The sequence below is a fragment of the Lepidochelys olivacea genome (assembly GCF_965140295.1).
Source record: "Lepidochelys olivacea isolate rLepOli2 genome assembly, chromosome: 1".
Taxonomy (NCBI): Eukaryota; Metazoa; Chordata; order Testudines; family Cheloniidae; genus Lepidochelys; species Lepidochelys olivacea.
In genome coordinates this window covers 243,504,802-243,519,090 of record NC_140411.1, presented here as the reverse complement: position 1 = coordinate 243,519,090, position 14,289 = coordinate 243,504,802, and the positions used below count along the sequence as shown (strand labels likewise).

General features: G+C 41.6%; 1 protein-coding gene across 6 annotated transcripts in view; it reads left to right on the top strand.

Moving 5' to 3' along the window:
• Positions 1–14,289, top strand: part of ERC1 (ELKS/RAB6-interacting/CAST family member 1) — a 546,576-nt gene that overhangs the window by 220,877 nt on the left and 311,410 nt on the right. For all 6 annotated transcript variants that reach the window (XM_084634612.1, XM_084634613.1, XM_084634610.1 and 3 more), the window contains one exon: positions 7,096–7,289. In XM_084634612.1, coding sequence (XP_084490738.1) covers positions 7,096–7,289 — 194 coding nt within the window. The remainder of the gene's footprint in view (positions 1–7,095; positions 7,290–14,289) is intronic.

Here is a 14,289-nt window from a genome sequence, read left to right as displayed (position 1 = left end):
ATCTGTGAAACTCACTTGCAAAGTCTGTCTCTCATCTCCCTCTTGATTTGGTCCACATAAAGGATGACCGCCTACTACAGCTATTAGTTAGCTCAAGTGGCAGAGATCTGCATAGTGGATCTAAAGGTTCCAATCTTGCTAATAGTCATAGAGTTTAAGGCCAGAAGAGATCACCAGATCATCTAGTCTGATCTCCAGTATATCACAGGCCATCAACACTACCCAGTACGCACACACTAAACCCACCAGCTGAAATTAGACCAAAGTATTACAGCCTGCAGGAAACTAAACTGTTATGTCACAGATAGGGACTGAGGTCTGGTCTACACTAAAAGGTTAGTTTCACCCAGCTATGTCGCTGAGGGGAGTGAAAAATACACAGCCTTCGGCTTTATAATTAAGCCAATCTAACTCCTAATGTAGACAGCACTAGATCAATGGAAGAATTACTTTCAGGGAGGTGGATTACCTATGCTGATGGGAGAACCCCTCCATTGGCCTAGGTAGCGTCTACGCTGAAGCACTACAGCAATGTAGCTGCAGTGTTTCAAGTGTAAACAAGCCCTGAGGTGCACCACTTCTTGAGGCTCTTGCAATGGCAAAGAATTGATTGAGAGATATATGCAGAAGATTCCAGCAAGTGGCCTGCACTCCATGCAGAGAGAGGTATTGGAAATTCTTAAGGCCAGATCTTTGCTATCTGGTATAGTTCTGGCTCTTAGTACTCCCATTGACTCATAAGTAGCAAGCACTAGGTTTGGTGCTTAGGTGTTTTGCATGATGAAGACCTTATTTGCAAGCTCTGTTAAGCAGGGATCTGTCTGCAAACTCCAAAGCCATGTGTTAAGGTGCTCCCTTTACTTAAGGGTCTTGTAAAAACTTAATAAGCCTACTCTGAGTTTTTAAGTTGGTGACATACACACAATGAGAAACCAGGAGAACCTTAACCTTGTCTGTTTCTAAAGGGTCTATTGCACTTGCACAGCATGGGTCCTAAACACTCATTCAAAATACCCAACCAACCACTTGATGTTTTACTTCTCTTCGTATTTCAAGTGTTATATATATATCTTCCTACTGTATTTTCCACTACATGCATCTAATGAAGTGGACTTTAGCCCACGAAAGCTTATGCTCAAATAAATTTGTTAGTCTCTAAGCTGCCACAAGTACTCCTCGTTCTTTTTGTTTGTGGTTTTGTTTGCTGTCTGTGTTGCTTTATTACTTATTTTTACTTTTCTATGTGTGTGAAGTATTAATCAAATTAAGAGTTGACATCCCATAGGAATTGTATAGGCCTGAGCGAATGCCCTTTACTCTCCTTTCCAGTATCAAAAAATATTGTATTAATATTTGCAATGAGAGCATGACTATTTCTAGTTGACTCAGATTTGTATAGCATCTTAAAGCTGAGCTATGTATGCAGATAACATGCATGCAAGAGGGATAGTTTTGGGAACTGCAAAAGTCGGTAGCATGCTAGTGTTTTGGAAGATGCTTCATTTTTTGAGAGCAGCTTTCCATGAAGACTTAGTGATCTATGGTAGGAGTAGGTTATTAAATTGGGCCTCTGGTGCATATTTTTTATGCTTACACTTAATGGCCATCACTTTGTTTTGTTTAAATAGCTGTTTTCACTATGTCACATTTTGGTGTGTTTACTAGCTTGAGTTGTTAGAAAGGATGATAAAATACATGTACTCCAAGGGCAGTGTTAATTTTCTTTTTATTTGATTTCATATTAAACAAACATCTTAAGCAGTGCTCCTTGTTAATTATTCCTTGGTTTAATATTCTTTCTTTCTTCTTCCATACCTATGAACTGTTTAAAAATATATATTTAGGTTTTTTGTTTGTACTGGTGGTGCACATCCGCACATTACCTCGATATTGGTGCTGTACATAACACAAAATTCATTCCGTACATGGGTGGAAAATATTAGTGGGAACATTGGAGGCACTATACTTGGAGTATTTTGTGCAGTATTTAAATACCACATTGAAGAGCTATTTTTATTTTAAAAAAATCAATGTAACAGCAGGAAAAGACGGTATACCAGAAATATATAGAATGTGCAACATGGCCAGGTTAACTTGGCAATAGAAATTTCAACTTTCTTGCATTTCACAGAATTATAGAATAGTAGAGTTGGAAGGGACATCAAGAAATTATCTAGTTCATACTCCTATGCTGAGGCAGGATCAAGTATACCTAGACCATTCCTGACCAGTGGTTTTCTAACCGATTCTTAAAAACCTTCAGTTATGGGGATTCTACAACCTCTCTTGGTGTAACCTCATATTTAACTATCCTTAGAGTTAGAATTTTTTTTCCTGCTATCTAACCTAAATCTCCCCTGCTGTGGGCTGACTAAGGTGATTACTTGTCCTAGTTTTAGTGGCTATGGAGAACAGTTGATCACCACCCTCTTTGTAACTGCCTTGAACATATTTTTGATATTCTTTTTTAATGGTCACTGTGCATCATTCCTTTTTTATTACATTTAAATGTAAAAACTGTCCAAAGAGGGCTAAAAAATGAAATTTCTTGTACTTAATGTTGATGTTTGAGTCTCAATTAATGTTTGAAGCTTGCACCTCCGTGAGATGATGGAGAATCAGATGATGAGAAGATGGAGTGGAAAGAGAGAAGTTTCTTCATCCTTGAAGTAAACAGCATGGGGGAGGAGTAAGACCTGGTCTGCACAAAGTTTTGTACTAATTCAACTATTTTGGTTAGGAGTCTGGATTTTTTTTTTTTAATCAAAATAGTTAAATTAGTGCAAACCCTAGTGTGGACACAGTTATATCAGTATAAAGGTACTTATAGTGGTGTAGCTTATTCCACTAAATTTATAACTCTTAAGGGTTGTACCACGTTAACTATACAGGTTTCAAACAGATATAGTTAAAGCGGTACAAAAAAGTTGTGTATTCAAGCCATAAATTTCAAATTTTGCCGCAGGTACCATCTTTGCCTGAAAACTCTGTTCTTCAAAGCTGGGTTTACAGGACACCAGCACAATAATTTATGTTGGCTCTTCCTTGGTAATAGAAGAAGACAGTTATTTTAAAGTTTAGAATTTGCCAAATATTACATCGAGCAAAAATTATGGCAAAAGCATAAATTATTGGGATAAACAATATTTTAACACGTAGGATTTTCTCCTGTTGATTGTTCCTGAAGTTAAAGCACTGGGGCTTCTTTTCAGTACTTTGCTATTTTCTTCACTGAGCTCTTTACAGTAGCCATAATGGAAATGAGCATACAGGAGCAGCTTGAGTGCAGCATATCCTGTGTCAGCTGAGTCATTGATAAGGCCTGGGAGGGAGAATGTACAGTGATCTATCCACCCAGAACAAAAGAAATATTTTTAGTTACTTTCAGTTTTTTATAATCTGGTCAGGGTTTTTTTCCTTCAAATTTGCTTGTGAATATGCTCCTCAGTGAAGATTATCTACATGCCATTTTAAAGCTATTTTTGACTCCTGTGTATGGGAGAAAATTTGTGGTAATTTTAGGAATTAGGAGAAAACGGTGTTTTTTATTGTTATCCTTGCATAACTCAGATAGCTATGTTCAAACTGCCCCTCTGTTCAACTTTTGTTCAAACTGCCCCTCCAAAACTCGCCATTGAACAGAGATGAAACATGGTTGATTTTAGTCCAAAAGCAATGTTCAAAAAAGTTTTATGTGTGAAAATGAGTCTATAAATGAAACTTTTTGCATTGTTTGTATTGTTTGCTATCGTACAGTTGTGATAATGTGAGTTAGATTGTGACAAATAGGCTATGAATTACACATTTAAAAAGGAGAAAGACTTGTGTTCTCATTAATACTTGATCATCCCTTTCTTTCAAGAATCTGAGTGCTTTATAACTCTGACTGTTATCCCGATTTTACCGATGAGAAAATCCAGACAAAGAAAGATTAAATTACTTTTCTCATCTTTCACAGCAAGTCAATGTCCATAATAGAATCCTTATGTTATTTCCAGTCTCTAAATCTGACTACCGAACCATGCTGCTTCTGGTACCCAGGCACAATGGAAGAGCTGCCTTAATGCCTTTATTACTGTGTTCCATTGTACACTGAAGATTAAATTAGTGGATTATACCTTAATTGTACACTTTTTCCTTCTTTGTATATTATGGGAATGTATTGTTTGTATTTGAATTTCCTTTTTCAGTGTAAAAAATGTGCTGTTGAAGGGTGCCCATAGTGTTAAATTGGGATTATATCCAATTTCTGCTCTTCTACATCTTTATGCACATTTGTGAAAAACCTAAATGCATTGGCTTTCTCTCTTGTATGATAACTGAATACAATAGGATTTAAGACATGGTGTCAACGTTCCTTCCCCACTCTGAACTCTAGGATACAGATGTGGGGACCTGCATGAAAGACCCCCTAAACTTATTCTTACCAGCTTAGGTTAAAACTTCCCCAAGGTAAAAACTTTTACCTTTTGTCCTTGGACCTTATGCTGCCACCACCAAGCGTGTTAAACAAAGAACAGGGAAAGAGCCCACTTGGAGATGTCTTCCCCCCAAAATATCCCCCCAAACCCTACACCCCCTTTCCTGGGGAAGGCTTGATAAAAATCCTCACCAATTTGCATAGGTGAGCACAGACCCAAACCCTTGGATCTTAAGAACAATGAAAAAGCAATCAGGTTCTTAAAAGAAGAATTTTAATTAAAGAAAAAGTAAAAGAATCACCTCTGTAAAATCAGGATGGTAAATACCTTACAGGTAATCAGATTCAAAACACAGAGAATCCCTCTAGGCAAAACATTAAGTTACAAAAAGACACAAAAACAGGAATATACATTCCATTCAGCACAGCTATTTTACCAGCCATTTAAACAAAACAGAAATCTAATGCATATCTAGCTAGATTACTTACTAAGTTCTAAGACTCCATTCCTTTTCTGTTCCCGGCAAAAGCATCACACAGACAGACAGACCCTTTGTTTCCCCTTCCCCCCCAGCTTTGAAAGTAACTTATCTCCTCATTGGTCATTTTGGTCAGTCGCCAGCGAGGTTATCCTAGCTTCTTAACCCTTTACAGGTGAAAGGGTTTTGCCTCTGGCCAGGAGGGATTTTATAGTTCTGTATACAGAAAGGTGGTTACCCTTCCCTTTATATTTATGACACATGGTCATATAAAATTCATTGTCTGTGTAACCCACAAATTGGACCAAAGTCAGTCAGTAATTCAGAACCACAAACTGGTTTCCACTTTCCACAAGATCACATGCCATTTTCGTTGTGTGGTTGAGAGTATCTTGCATACCAACATCATTTGTTATGTGTCTTTACCTGTAATGAATATAGTGTATAGTGTAAACAGCCCTCTAATTCTATCAGAACCAGACACGCTGACTTGTTCCGTTTTCTAAAATGGAAAATGTACTTCCTTCTTCTGTCGGTAGGGTCTCTTGGGTGATAGTCAAGATGTTTTTATTAACACAGAATAATATTAAATAGGAGAGTCCTCCTGACAATAGATCTCCATTAGCCGTTATAGCTTATTTGGGATTAGAGAGCTCAATAATCTGGCTAGCAGCCCAGTTTACATTTTTTCACATTTCCTGATTATCTGATTATGTATTTTGGATTACTTTAAAGGGTCTGGAGGAGCATTTGTTAAAACAAACATTTTGAGAGGTTGGGGATACAGCCATATTCAGTAGGGAAGAATTCAGGCTGTCTGTGGCAAAAAATCAGGCTTAACTCACTACTGTCTTATTTGTGATCTCTCCTAGGACGCATTGTTTATAGTACCTTTTATGTTTGTTCTATTAATGTATTTGCTCCTTTGGAAGCAGCAGATTCTAATACTGATATTTATATGCTGCTGTAGTTATAGCTTTGATTACATTTGAAAGTAGCTCTTGGACTCCCAGTATAGTGGGTTTAGGTTTGCCACACTTTGGGTCAAAATCATGGCACCTTGTAAATCTCCTTTCCACAGTAGTGCAAAGAGAATTGAAACATCAGCCATGTCATAGGTGTTAGTGTGCTCTGGTAGTCTTGGCTGGCAGAGCAGCTTTTGGGAAACTCTGATCCACTGGAGCATGTTTGACCAGGCCTGAAACTGCTTTTACTTACATCAAGAACTAGTTTAGCCTCCGGGATCAAGGAGAAGTAGAAAGATCACATAAATGTCCTCTCCACCTACTTCCCTCCAGATATGATGAAAACTGTTCTGTGTTAACTGGGTATTTAATCCTTGGTTTGTTAGTTTAAATTCCAGTATGTATATCCATTTCGCTTTATTTTTATCATGCTTGGGAACTGTTGGATTCAAATTCACTCTGTTAATACTCTAGTGACTTTTCAGTGGAACAAGGTTTAGTTCCAAATAAATTCATCGCACTGTTCCTGTACACAAAGCAGCGGAACTTTGCTGGGGTCACTTTGTCCTGAGCCTTCTCATTACAGTGTTTCTCTGTGCACTAAAGTGTGATTTCTAGGAGTCCTTGTACTTTCATCTCTCCACATCCTAAATATACTCTCAAGCACATTCCTTTTTTATGAGTAAGTATAATTCTATCCCTTGATTTCTCCCTCCCCCCCACATCATTATCCCATTAACCTGCACTGTTTTTGTTCCTCATGAGGAGATCAGCTTCAGTTTTTATTTTTAAAGAGCATAGTTAATGCTGCTAACAGGTGGTGATGGGTGCACTGGAGTGTTATGGGTCAGATGCAGATTAGACTTCTGTTTGTCTAGATAGATAGGATAGACTTGTGTTGGGGTGCTGAAAAGATGAGACTAAATAAGCATATTTGGAAAAAATAATTTTTGAAATTATTTATTTTATTTCTGAGCTTCCAGCATGGTGCAAATTGAATGTCAAAGCTCTCTTTAAAAACCCGTACAAAACATCTATTTCATTATTTATCTCCTATTAGCTATCCCACTGATGCAGTGTAACTTACAGGAACTTGGTGCCCATGATGATTTCCATTTTAATGGATGCATTTATCATTTAGAAGTAGCTATTTGGGTACTTTGTGCCCTGCAATGATTGTGGATATATTATACATGTGTGAGAGATGGTTCTTGAACTGATTTCTTTGCAGGCTCATGAAGCTACACTGGAGGCCAAGGCCAGCCCAGAGCTGAATGACCGATTCCAGCAGCTGGAGCGAGAGGTGGCACTGTACCAGGAAGAAACCAGTAAGGCTCAAGCTGAAGTGGATCGTCTTCTGGAAATCCTGAAGGAGATGGAAAATGAGAAGAATGATAAAGATAAAAAGATAGCAGAACTTGAGAGGTGAGAGGGATATATGGGTGAAAGGGAGAATTGGGGCTGAAGGAAGTGGAAATTGATTATTCAATTTCTTCTTTTCTCAGTAATCCTTAAATGCCTGTGTTGGGAAAATCTGCTCTGGGTTTTGCTTCTTTGGTCCTTGACCTCAGTTTCTTAAACAAGTTTAAAGATGCCTGGCTGCAGTTCTCTGACTGGATGTTCAGAAAGTAGAGCTGATGCATCTGAACTATAAGGGAAAAGGAGATGGGAGGAAAAGTTGCTGAAATCGTTGTGGAAGAGAAATAAATGAAGTTTATGCTTCTGGTTAATAAACTGTTGAAATATGGCTGACCTCCAGCCCAGACTGGGCAAATAGACTTGTAGGGCCTGGAATGCTAATTGTTGCTGCAAGTCCATTTGACAGATGCTGTGGAATTCCATGTACTCATAGAAACAGAGGTGAACTTCAGTTTACATGAAGCAGAGGGAACATTTGCTTTTGTCCAAACCATACTTAACTCCAGTACTTTTTTTCTCAATGATTTCTCTCTCTCTACATTGGTGCCATGGTGCTTTATTTTTCTAAATCCTGTTCATTTTCTGGTTGAGGAATTATGTCGTACGGTGATGCCACTGGCCTTTAGGATCAGAATCACTAGCAATAGATTTCATAGAAGGCATGGAAACAGCTTCTGTCTCCTTAATGTAGTCTCTTCTCTCCCTCAGCAAAATGTCAGGATGGATACTCTTGAGGGAATTCTGCGCCACTGTGCATGTGCAGAATTTGTGTTCCCCACAGATTTCTTTGCTTCCCCACAGAAAAATGACTTTCTGACAGGGAAGGAAAGGGAAGCCACAAGAGCAATCATGTGACCCTCCCCAGCAGCATGTTTCAGGTGCCCAGGGCAGCTGGCAGAGAGGTAAATCATTGTGGGGCAGGAGGCAGGACTGGGCAAGACCCAGCTGGTGGCTCCTATGCTGCGCTGGGATCAGAGCTGGGCTGGGGAGGATGGGACTTCTTCTTTTCCTGAACAGCATCTGGGGCCAGGTCAGACCCACCCCCAGATTTCTCCCCCGGCTGCAGGAAGCTCTGCAAACTCCCCCATCCCCTGCTTCCTGCACCGGTTGCTCCTCAGGTGCAGGGGGATGGATCCCTCTACAGGAAGCTGTTCCCCCATCTGCCCAACCACTATGCATCCTGACTCCCTCAAACTCAGATTCTCCCACCAAGCCTCACCCTCCACACTCAGAACCCACCCCTACCCCCTGAGCCACACTCCCCCTGCACTTGGACCACTGTGGTGAGTCACGTGCATCCAGATCCCCACCCCACTGAGCCCTAAACAGTTGAACCTGGATCCCCACCCCACTGAGCCCCACTCTCCCAACATCTGGACCTCCCATTGAGCCCCCCCCCACACTCAGCCCTCCCCCACCGCCCTGGCTGAGCTGTATTCTTCCACACCCAGACCCCCCCCCCCCCCCGAGCCTCAACCACCTTCACCTGGACCCCCCTGCAGAGTACGATTACACCCAGAACCCACAACAAGCCGCTGTGCGTCCAGATCCTCCACTGAGCTGCCCGCAGCCAGATTGCCACACACAGAATCCTCTCAAACCACACCTGGATTCCCCCACATTAAGCCCCTCCACACTTGGATCCTGCCTTGCTGAGCCTGCCTGCCCACACCTGGTGCACCTGGCATGGAGGGAAAGGGCCCTGGGATATTTCTAGAGCAGGCCCAGTGCTTGCACTGTGTTAGGGTTGGGTGCAGCCTCACCACTGAGTTCATGTCCCAGTGGGGAGCTGGTCAGTGATCTCCCACCTCTGTGCAGTCAGTGGCTTATGCTCCTCAGTGCCATGCTGGAGCCTCCACATTTATTTGACAAATAAAATTTGCAGAATTTTAATTTTTTTGGTGCAGAATTTTAAATATTTTGGCACAGAATGCCCTCAGGAGTAGATGTAAGATAAGTAGGCACAGCAATGTGTTACTTTCTGACTTTCGATTTTGTAATGTGCCAAGCACCTTTTGGGGCTTTTTAAGCTCTAGTATTGAAAATAACATATATTTTGTGTTTGCTTTGATATTCGCTTTTAAAAACAATTAGCCCGGGGCAACTAAATGGAAATTCTTATTTTTCACAAATGCCATGTGGCATGTTAAACACTTTTTTTTTTATACTAGAGTGGCTTCTTTACGTTATCCCATCAGGATTTAACTGCATTGCATTCAGTGTCAGGTAAACTATACAAGTTGAGGAAGAGACCTGAGCAGAACTTTCATTTGTACCATCGCTAATGCCGCAACTGACAGGCCTTTCTAGATCTTCTTCATAGAATCATAGAATATCAGGGTTGGAAGGGACCTCAGGAGGTCATCTAGTCCAACCCCCTGCTCAAAGCAGGACCAGTCCCCAACTAAATCATCCCAGCCAGGGCTTTGTCAAGCCTGACCTTAAAAATATCTAAGGAAGGAGATTCCACCACCTCCCTAGGTAACGCATTCCAGTGTTTCACCACCCTCCTAGTGAAAAAGTTTTTACTAATATCCAACCTAAACCTCCCCCACTGCGACTTGAGACCATGACTCCTTGTTCTGTCATCTGCTACCACTGAGAACAGTCTAGATCCATCCTCTTTGGAACCCCCTTTCAGGTAATTGAAAGCGGCTATCAAATCCCCCCCCATTCTTCTCTTCCTCAGACTAACCAATCCCAGTTCCCTCAGCCTCTCCTCATAAGTCATGTGTTCCAGTCCCCTAATCATTTTTGTTGCCCTCCGCTGGACTCTTTCCAATTTTTCCACATCCTCCTTGTAGTGTGGGGCCCAAAACTGGACACAGTACTCCAGATGTGGCCTCACCAATGTCGAATAGAGGGGAACGATCACTTCCCTCGATCTGCTGGCAATGCCCCTACCTATACATCCCAAAATGCCATTGGCCTTCTTGGCAACAAGGGCACACTGTTGACTCATATCCAGCTTCTATTCCACTGTAACCCCTAGGTCCTTTTCTGCAGAACTGCTGCCTAGCCATTCGGTCCCTAGTCTGTAGCGGTGCATGGGATTCTTCCGTCCTAAGTGCAGGACTCTGCACTTGTCCTTGTTGAACCTCATCAGATTTCTTTTGGCCCAATCCTCTAATTTGCCTAGGACCCTCTGTATCCTATCCCTACCCTCCAGCGTATCTACCTCTCCTCCCAGTTTAGTGCCATCTCCAAACTTGGTGAGGGTGCAATCCACACCATCGTCCAGATCATTTAAGAAGATATTGAACAAATATCTTCTTGCTGGTGTTACTGTTATATGGGCTGGATGTTTTAGGGATGAACTCAAATTGTAGGATCTTCTGAAGGGCCTTGCACAACTTTGTATGGGTCTGTGCTGGTGGTAGGTCCATTCACCACTCCAGCTTCTGCTTTCTTTGTGTACTAGAGCTCATTACCCTGAATGTGCACATACATTTTATCCTCTTCTATGTCTGCCTCTATTTTGTGCACTCATGTTTTCGTCTTACAGTCTCCCCTTCTGTTATGGAGAAATGACTTGCATAAAAATTCCTCTGAATTCAATGGCAAAAACCTCAGCTATTGATTATATTATTCTGAAACTACGGAACTGGATGACTGTGCCAGCCCAGATCTTTGGGTGGCATTCATTCTTGTTCTACTGAAAATGAGTATTGAAGCAGTTCTACAGTCTTGTCAGTTACCTTTGGCTTCCACCTTTTCCCCTAAATAGCAGCCTGAAATTTATTTTTCTAGGAGTGAAGTTTTGTTTTTATTTTTTCCATAGGATCTTCTCTTTTACAAATCCAGAATTTTCTGTATCTGGGACGGCAGTTTGAGCAGATTAAATTGAGTAAATGCAGCCCCTTTTGGTCTGTTTTCCTTCCTTCCCAAATTATACAACCCTAGAGCTCTGTGACATACAATGTATTCAACAGGACATTTGGGCTGTAGGTCTAGAAACTAGGTCAATTGTGTGTGTGTTTATTGCTTAGACTCTTTTTTCCATGCACAAGAGTGATCTACTGTTAAAATCATTAGCCTTCGTTTGGGAAAGACTTTGGAAATATGCACCTTTCCTTGTAACCTGATCCCCAAAAGAGACAGAGAAATAAGAAAGAAAACTGCATCATGTCTGTTTTTCAGCACTAGTTCTGAAGATTTATGATATGTTGTATTACAGGAGCACATAGGGTACGTCTACACTGCAATTAGACACCTCGACTGGCCTGTGCCAGCTGACTTGGGCTCATGTGGTTTGGCCTATGGGGCTCTTTAATTGCTGTGTAGATGTTCAGGCTGCAGCCTGAGCTCTGGGACCCACTCACCTTGCAGGATCCTAGTGCCTGGGCTCCAGCCTGAGCCCATTCATCTTCACTGCAATTAAACATCCCTGCAAGCCCATGTCAGCTGGCATGGGCCAGCCGCAGCTTTTTAATTGCAGTGTAGACATATCCTTAGAAACCACAATCAGGATCAGGACTTCATTGTGCTAAGCAACATACAAATACGCAGACATGGCCTCTGGCCCAAGGAGCTTACGGTTTAAGACAAATATGAGAAATGGGACAAACCCTTGTTTCTGTTACAGTCTATTGCTGTAACAATCATTCTCCAGCTCTTAAATAGCTGGAGAACTACTTTATAAACGTCATTCCAAAGAGCTGCAAAATAATTATGGCATGATTTTGTGCTGCAGTGTTTGTTTCCTGCTGTCTTATACTCTTAAGTTAAAGTCTTCCCATATTGCTGCAAATGTAATATCAGAATGTTTGGAGATGACTCCATGATGATGATTTGGAATCCTGTGACTGATGAACGCTATCTACACTCCTCTCTGTTCCCTCTTTGCTCCTGTAGAGGGAAAAGTTGCTTCTTCTGTATTTATCTTGCCCTCCTTTTTGGTTGCTGGATGAAATGGTATAAGGTCATCATCCACCTTCTTATTCCTGGTGGTCTTGAAGGATGGGAAGATTGGTGTCAGTGGTCCTCTACAATGACTCAAGTATGTCAATAAAGGAAAGAGCACTCTTATGGTCAACACTTGAAGTATTCTGTCTAGGACCATGTAAATCAAGAGGAAATCAAATCAGACTCGTGTATTCTGAGAACTGTATATGGGGCCCAGAGAGTCTTATGGCTCTAGAGACACAAGCTGAATGTAATTGATCTGATCGGTTATCAAATTATCAATTATTGTGAGCAGATTTTTCCGATGGATCTATAATTTAACTAATTTTTCTACAGCATGAAAAGAGTCGTAAGACTTTAGAACCTTATAATGAGGTTTTCTTCTTTGAGTGCTAGTTCTTACGTATATTCTGCTGCGGGTATTCATGCATTCTTCTTAGAGCAGTGCTCCGCTGTAGGTGTATTTGCACCCACTGCACCTTTAATTGGAGATTTTAGATAGCAGTGTCTGTTTGGCCCGGGCATACACCTCCTTCCCTCTTCTCCCTCCCCCCCGTGGTCTGCCTCAAGGCTATCTAGCACTGCGCGCGTGAACTTCCCTCAGTTTTTCTCGACCACCTTTGGCCTTGAACAGAACGAGCAGTCTCATCGTTCTTTGATAGTGTTAGTAGTGATAGTATCCTACTCTGTTATCAGTTTTCACAGCTTCCTCACCCACACAGGGTAAGGGTTCACTCTGCAAGGTCAGAAGGGGCCTCACTATCATTACTCCAAGAGGTGCCCCTTCTTGATGTTTGCTGGACAGCTATGTCGCGTTCCATCCACACATGCTTGAGACATTATGCTTTGGTCCAAGACTTCTTTGCTGACACATTTTTTGGGACAGAGGTTTTATAAACAAAACCACCTACATCCTTTCACCCTCCTCTCTGAGTACTGCTTGTCAGTCACCCACAGTGGAATACACAGGGACCAGCACTCGAACAACAAAGGGAAATTACTTACTTTTGCAACTGGAGTTCAAGATGTGTAGGTCCTTATCTGTATTCCAGTACCCGCCCTCCTTCCCCTATGCTTCAGTTATTGGCAAAATTCTCAGTAGAGATGGAACCAAAGAGGCAGTCTGTCTGCGTCGCCCTACCCCTCTCATTATACAGCACCAGGAGAGCAGGGGTGCACATGCAGCCCAACAGATTCTACTTGCAAGAATTCTCTGGTCTCAGGCATGTGGAACACATTCATGCCCACAGTGTAATACTCTTAGTTACTTAACTTTGAACCCAGTTACAAAGTTAAGTAACTTCCCTTCCTACAGCCTCATGTCAGTATGTCGCATGCTATTTGATTAGTGGTTTGTTGCCTCCCAGATAAGAGCAGCCTTTTCTCTTGTACCTCAACTGTTCTCACCTTCTCCCTCTCACCACAAAATTCTTCTTTGAAACTTTTCTTCCTCTGCCCTGAGTTTTCAGATAAGAGCAGAAGTAGTATCTGCTAAATGTATAGGTTGTTCTTGTTTTTGTCTTCCATGCTTGTTTGTGAAATGGTCTTGCACACTTAACTGATATCCATGTCACTGTCCGGTTTCTGTAGATTAGTGCTTGGTGCTTTAAAGCAGCCATTCCCAAACCGTGGTTCGCCGAGAATGGGCTGGTCAGATGTTGGCTTCTTCTGCTACTTTTACCGTTGTTCAAGCTCCTCAATGCAAAGAATAGCTTTATTGCCTGTTTGAAAAAAAAAAAAGACAAACTAGTTGTCTTTGCTAGAAGCTGCTGCTCCATGGAGGTGGAGAAGAAACAAGTTTCATTCAGAGAACAAAACTATTAGTGCAGATGAGAACTTATAGCAATAAAGGATTGTCAGGAGCCCTGCAACACGTAGGGGGGTTTGTGTGGGACTTCCTGGGAACTTGTCGTATAAGTCTACTTTTACCTGCTGGGGTGGAGTGTTATGGCTAGCTGGCTGCTGCTGTTGAGGTTTGCTGTGATTATGCTTTCTTTGGATTAAAGAGGAACTAGTCTAGTTATGTCAAGTTCAACTCTAACCATTTGCATTCAAGTCATGTTGCAGTGGCTACAGACACAGTCTAAGGTTTGCTTCTGTT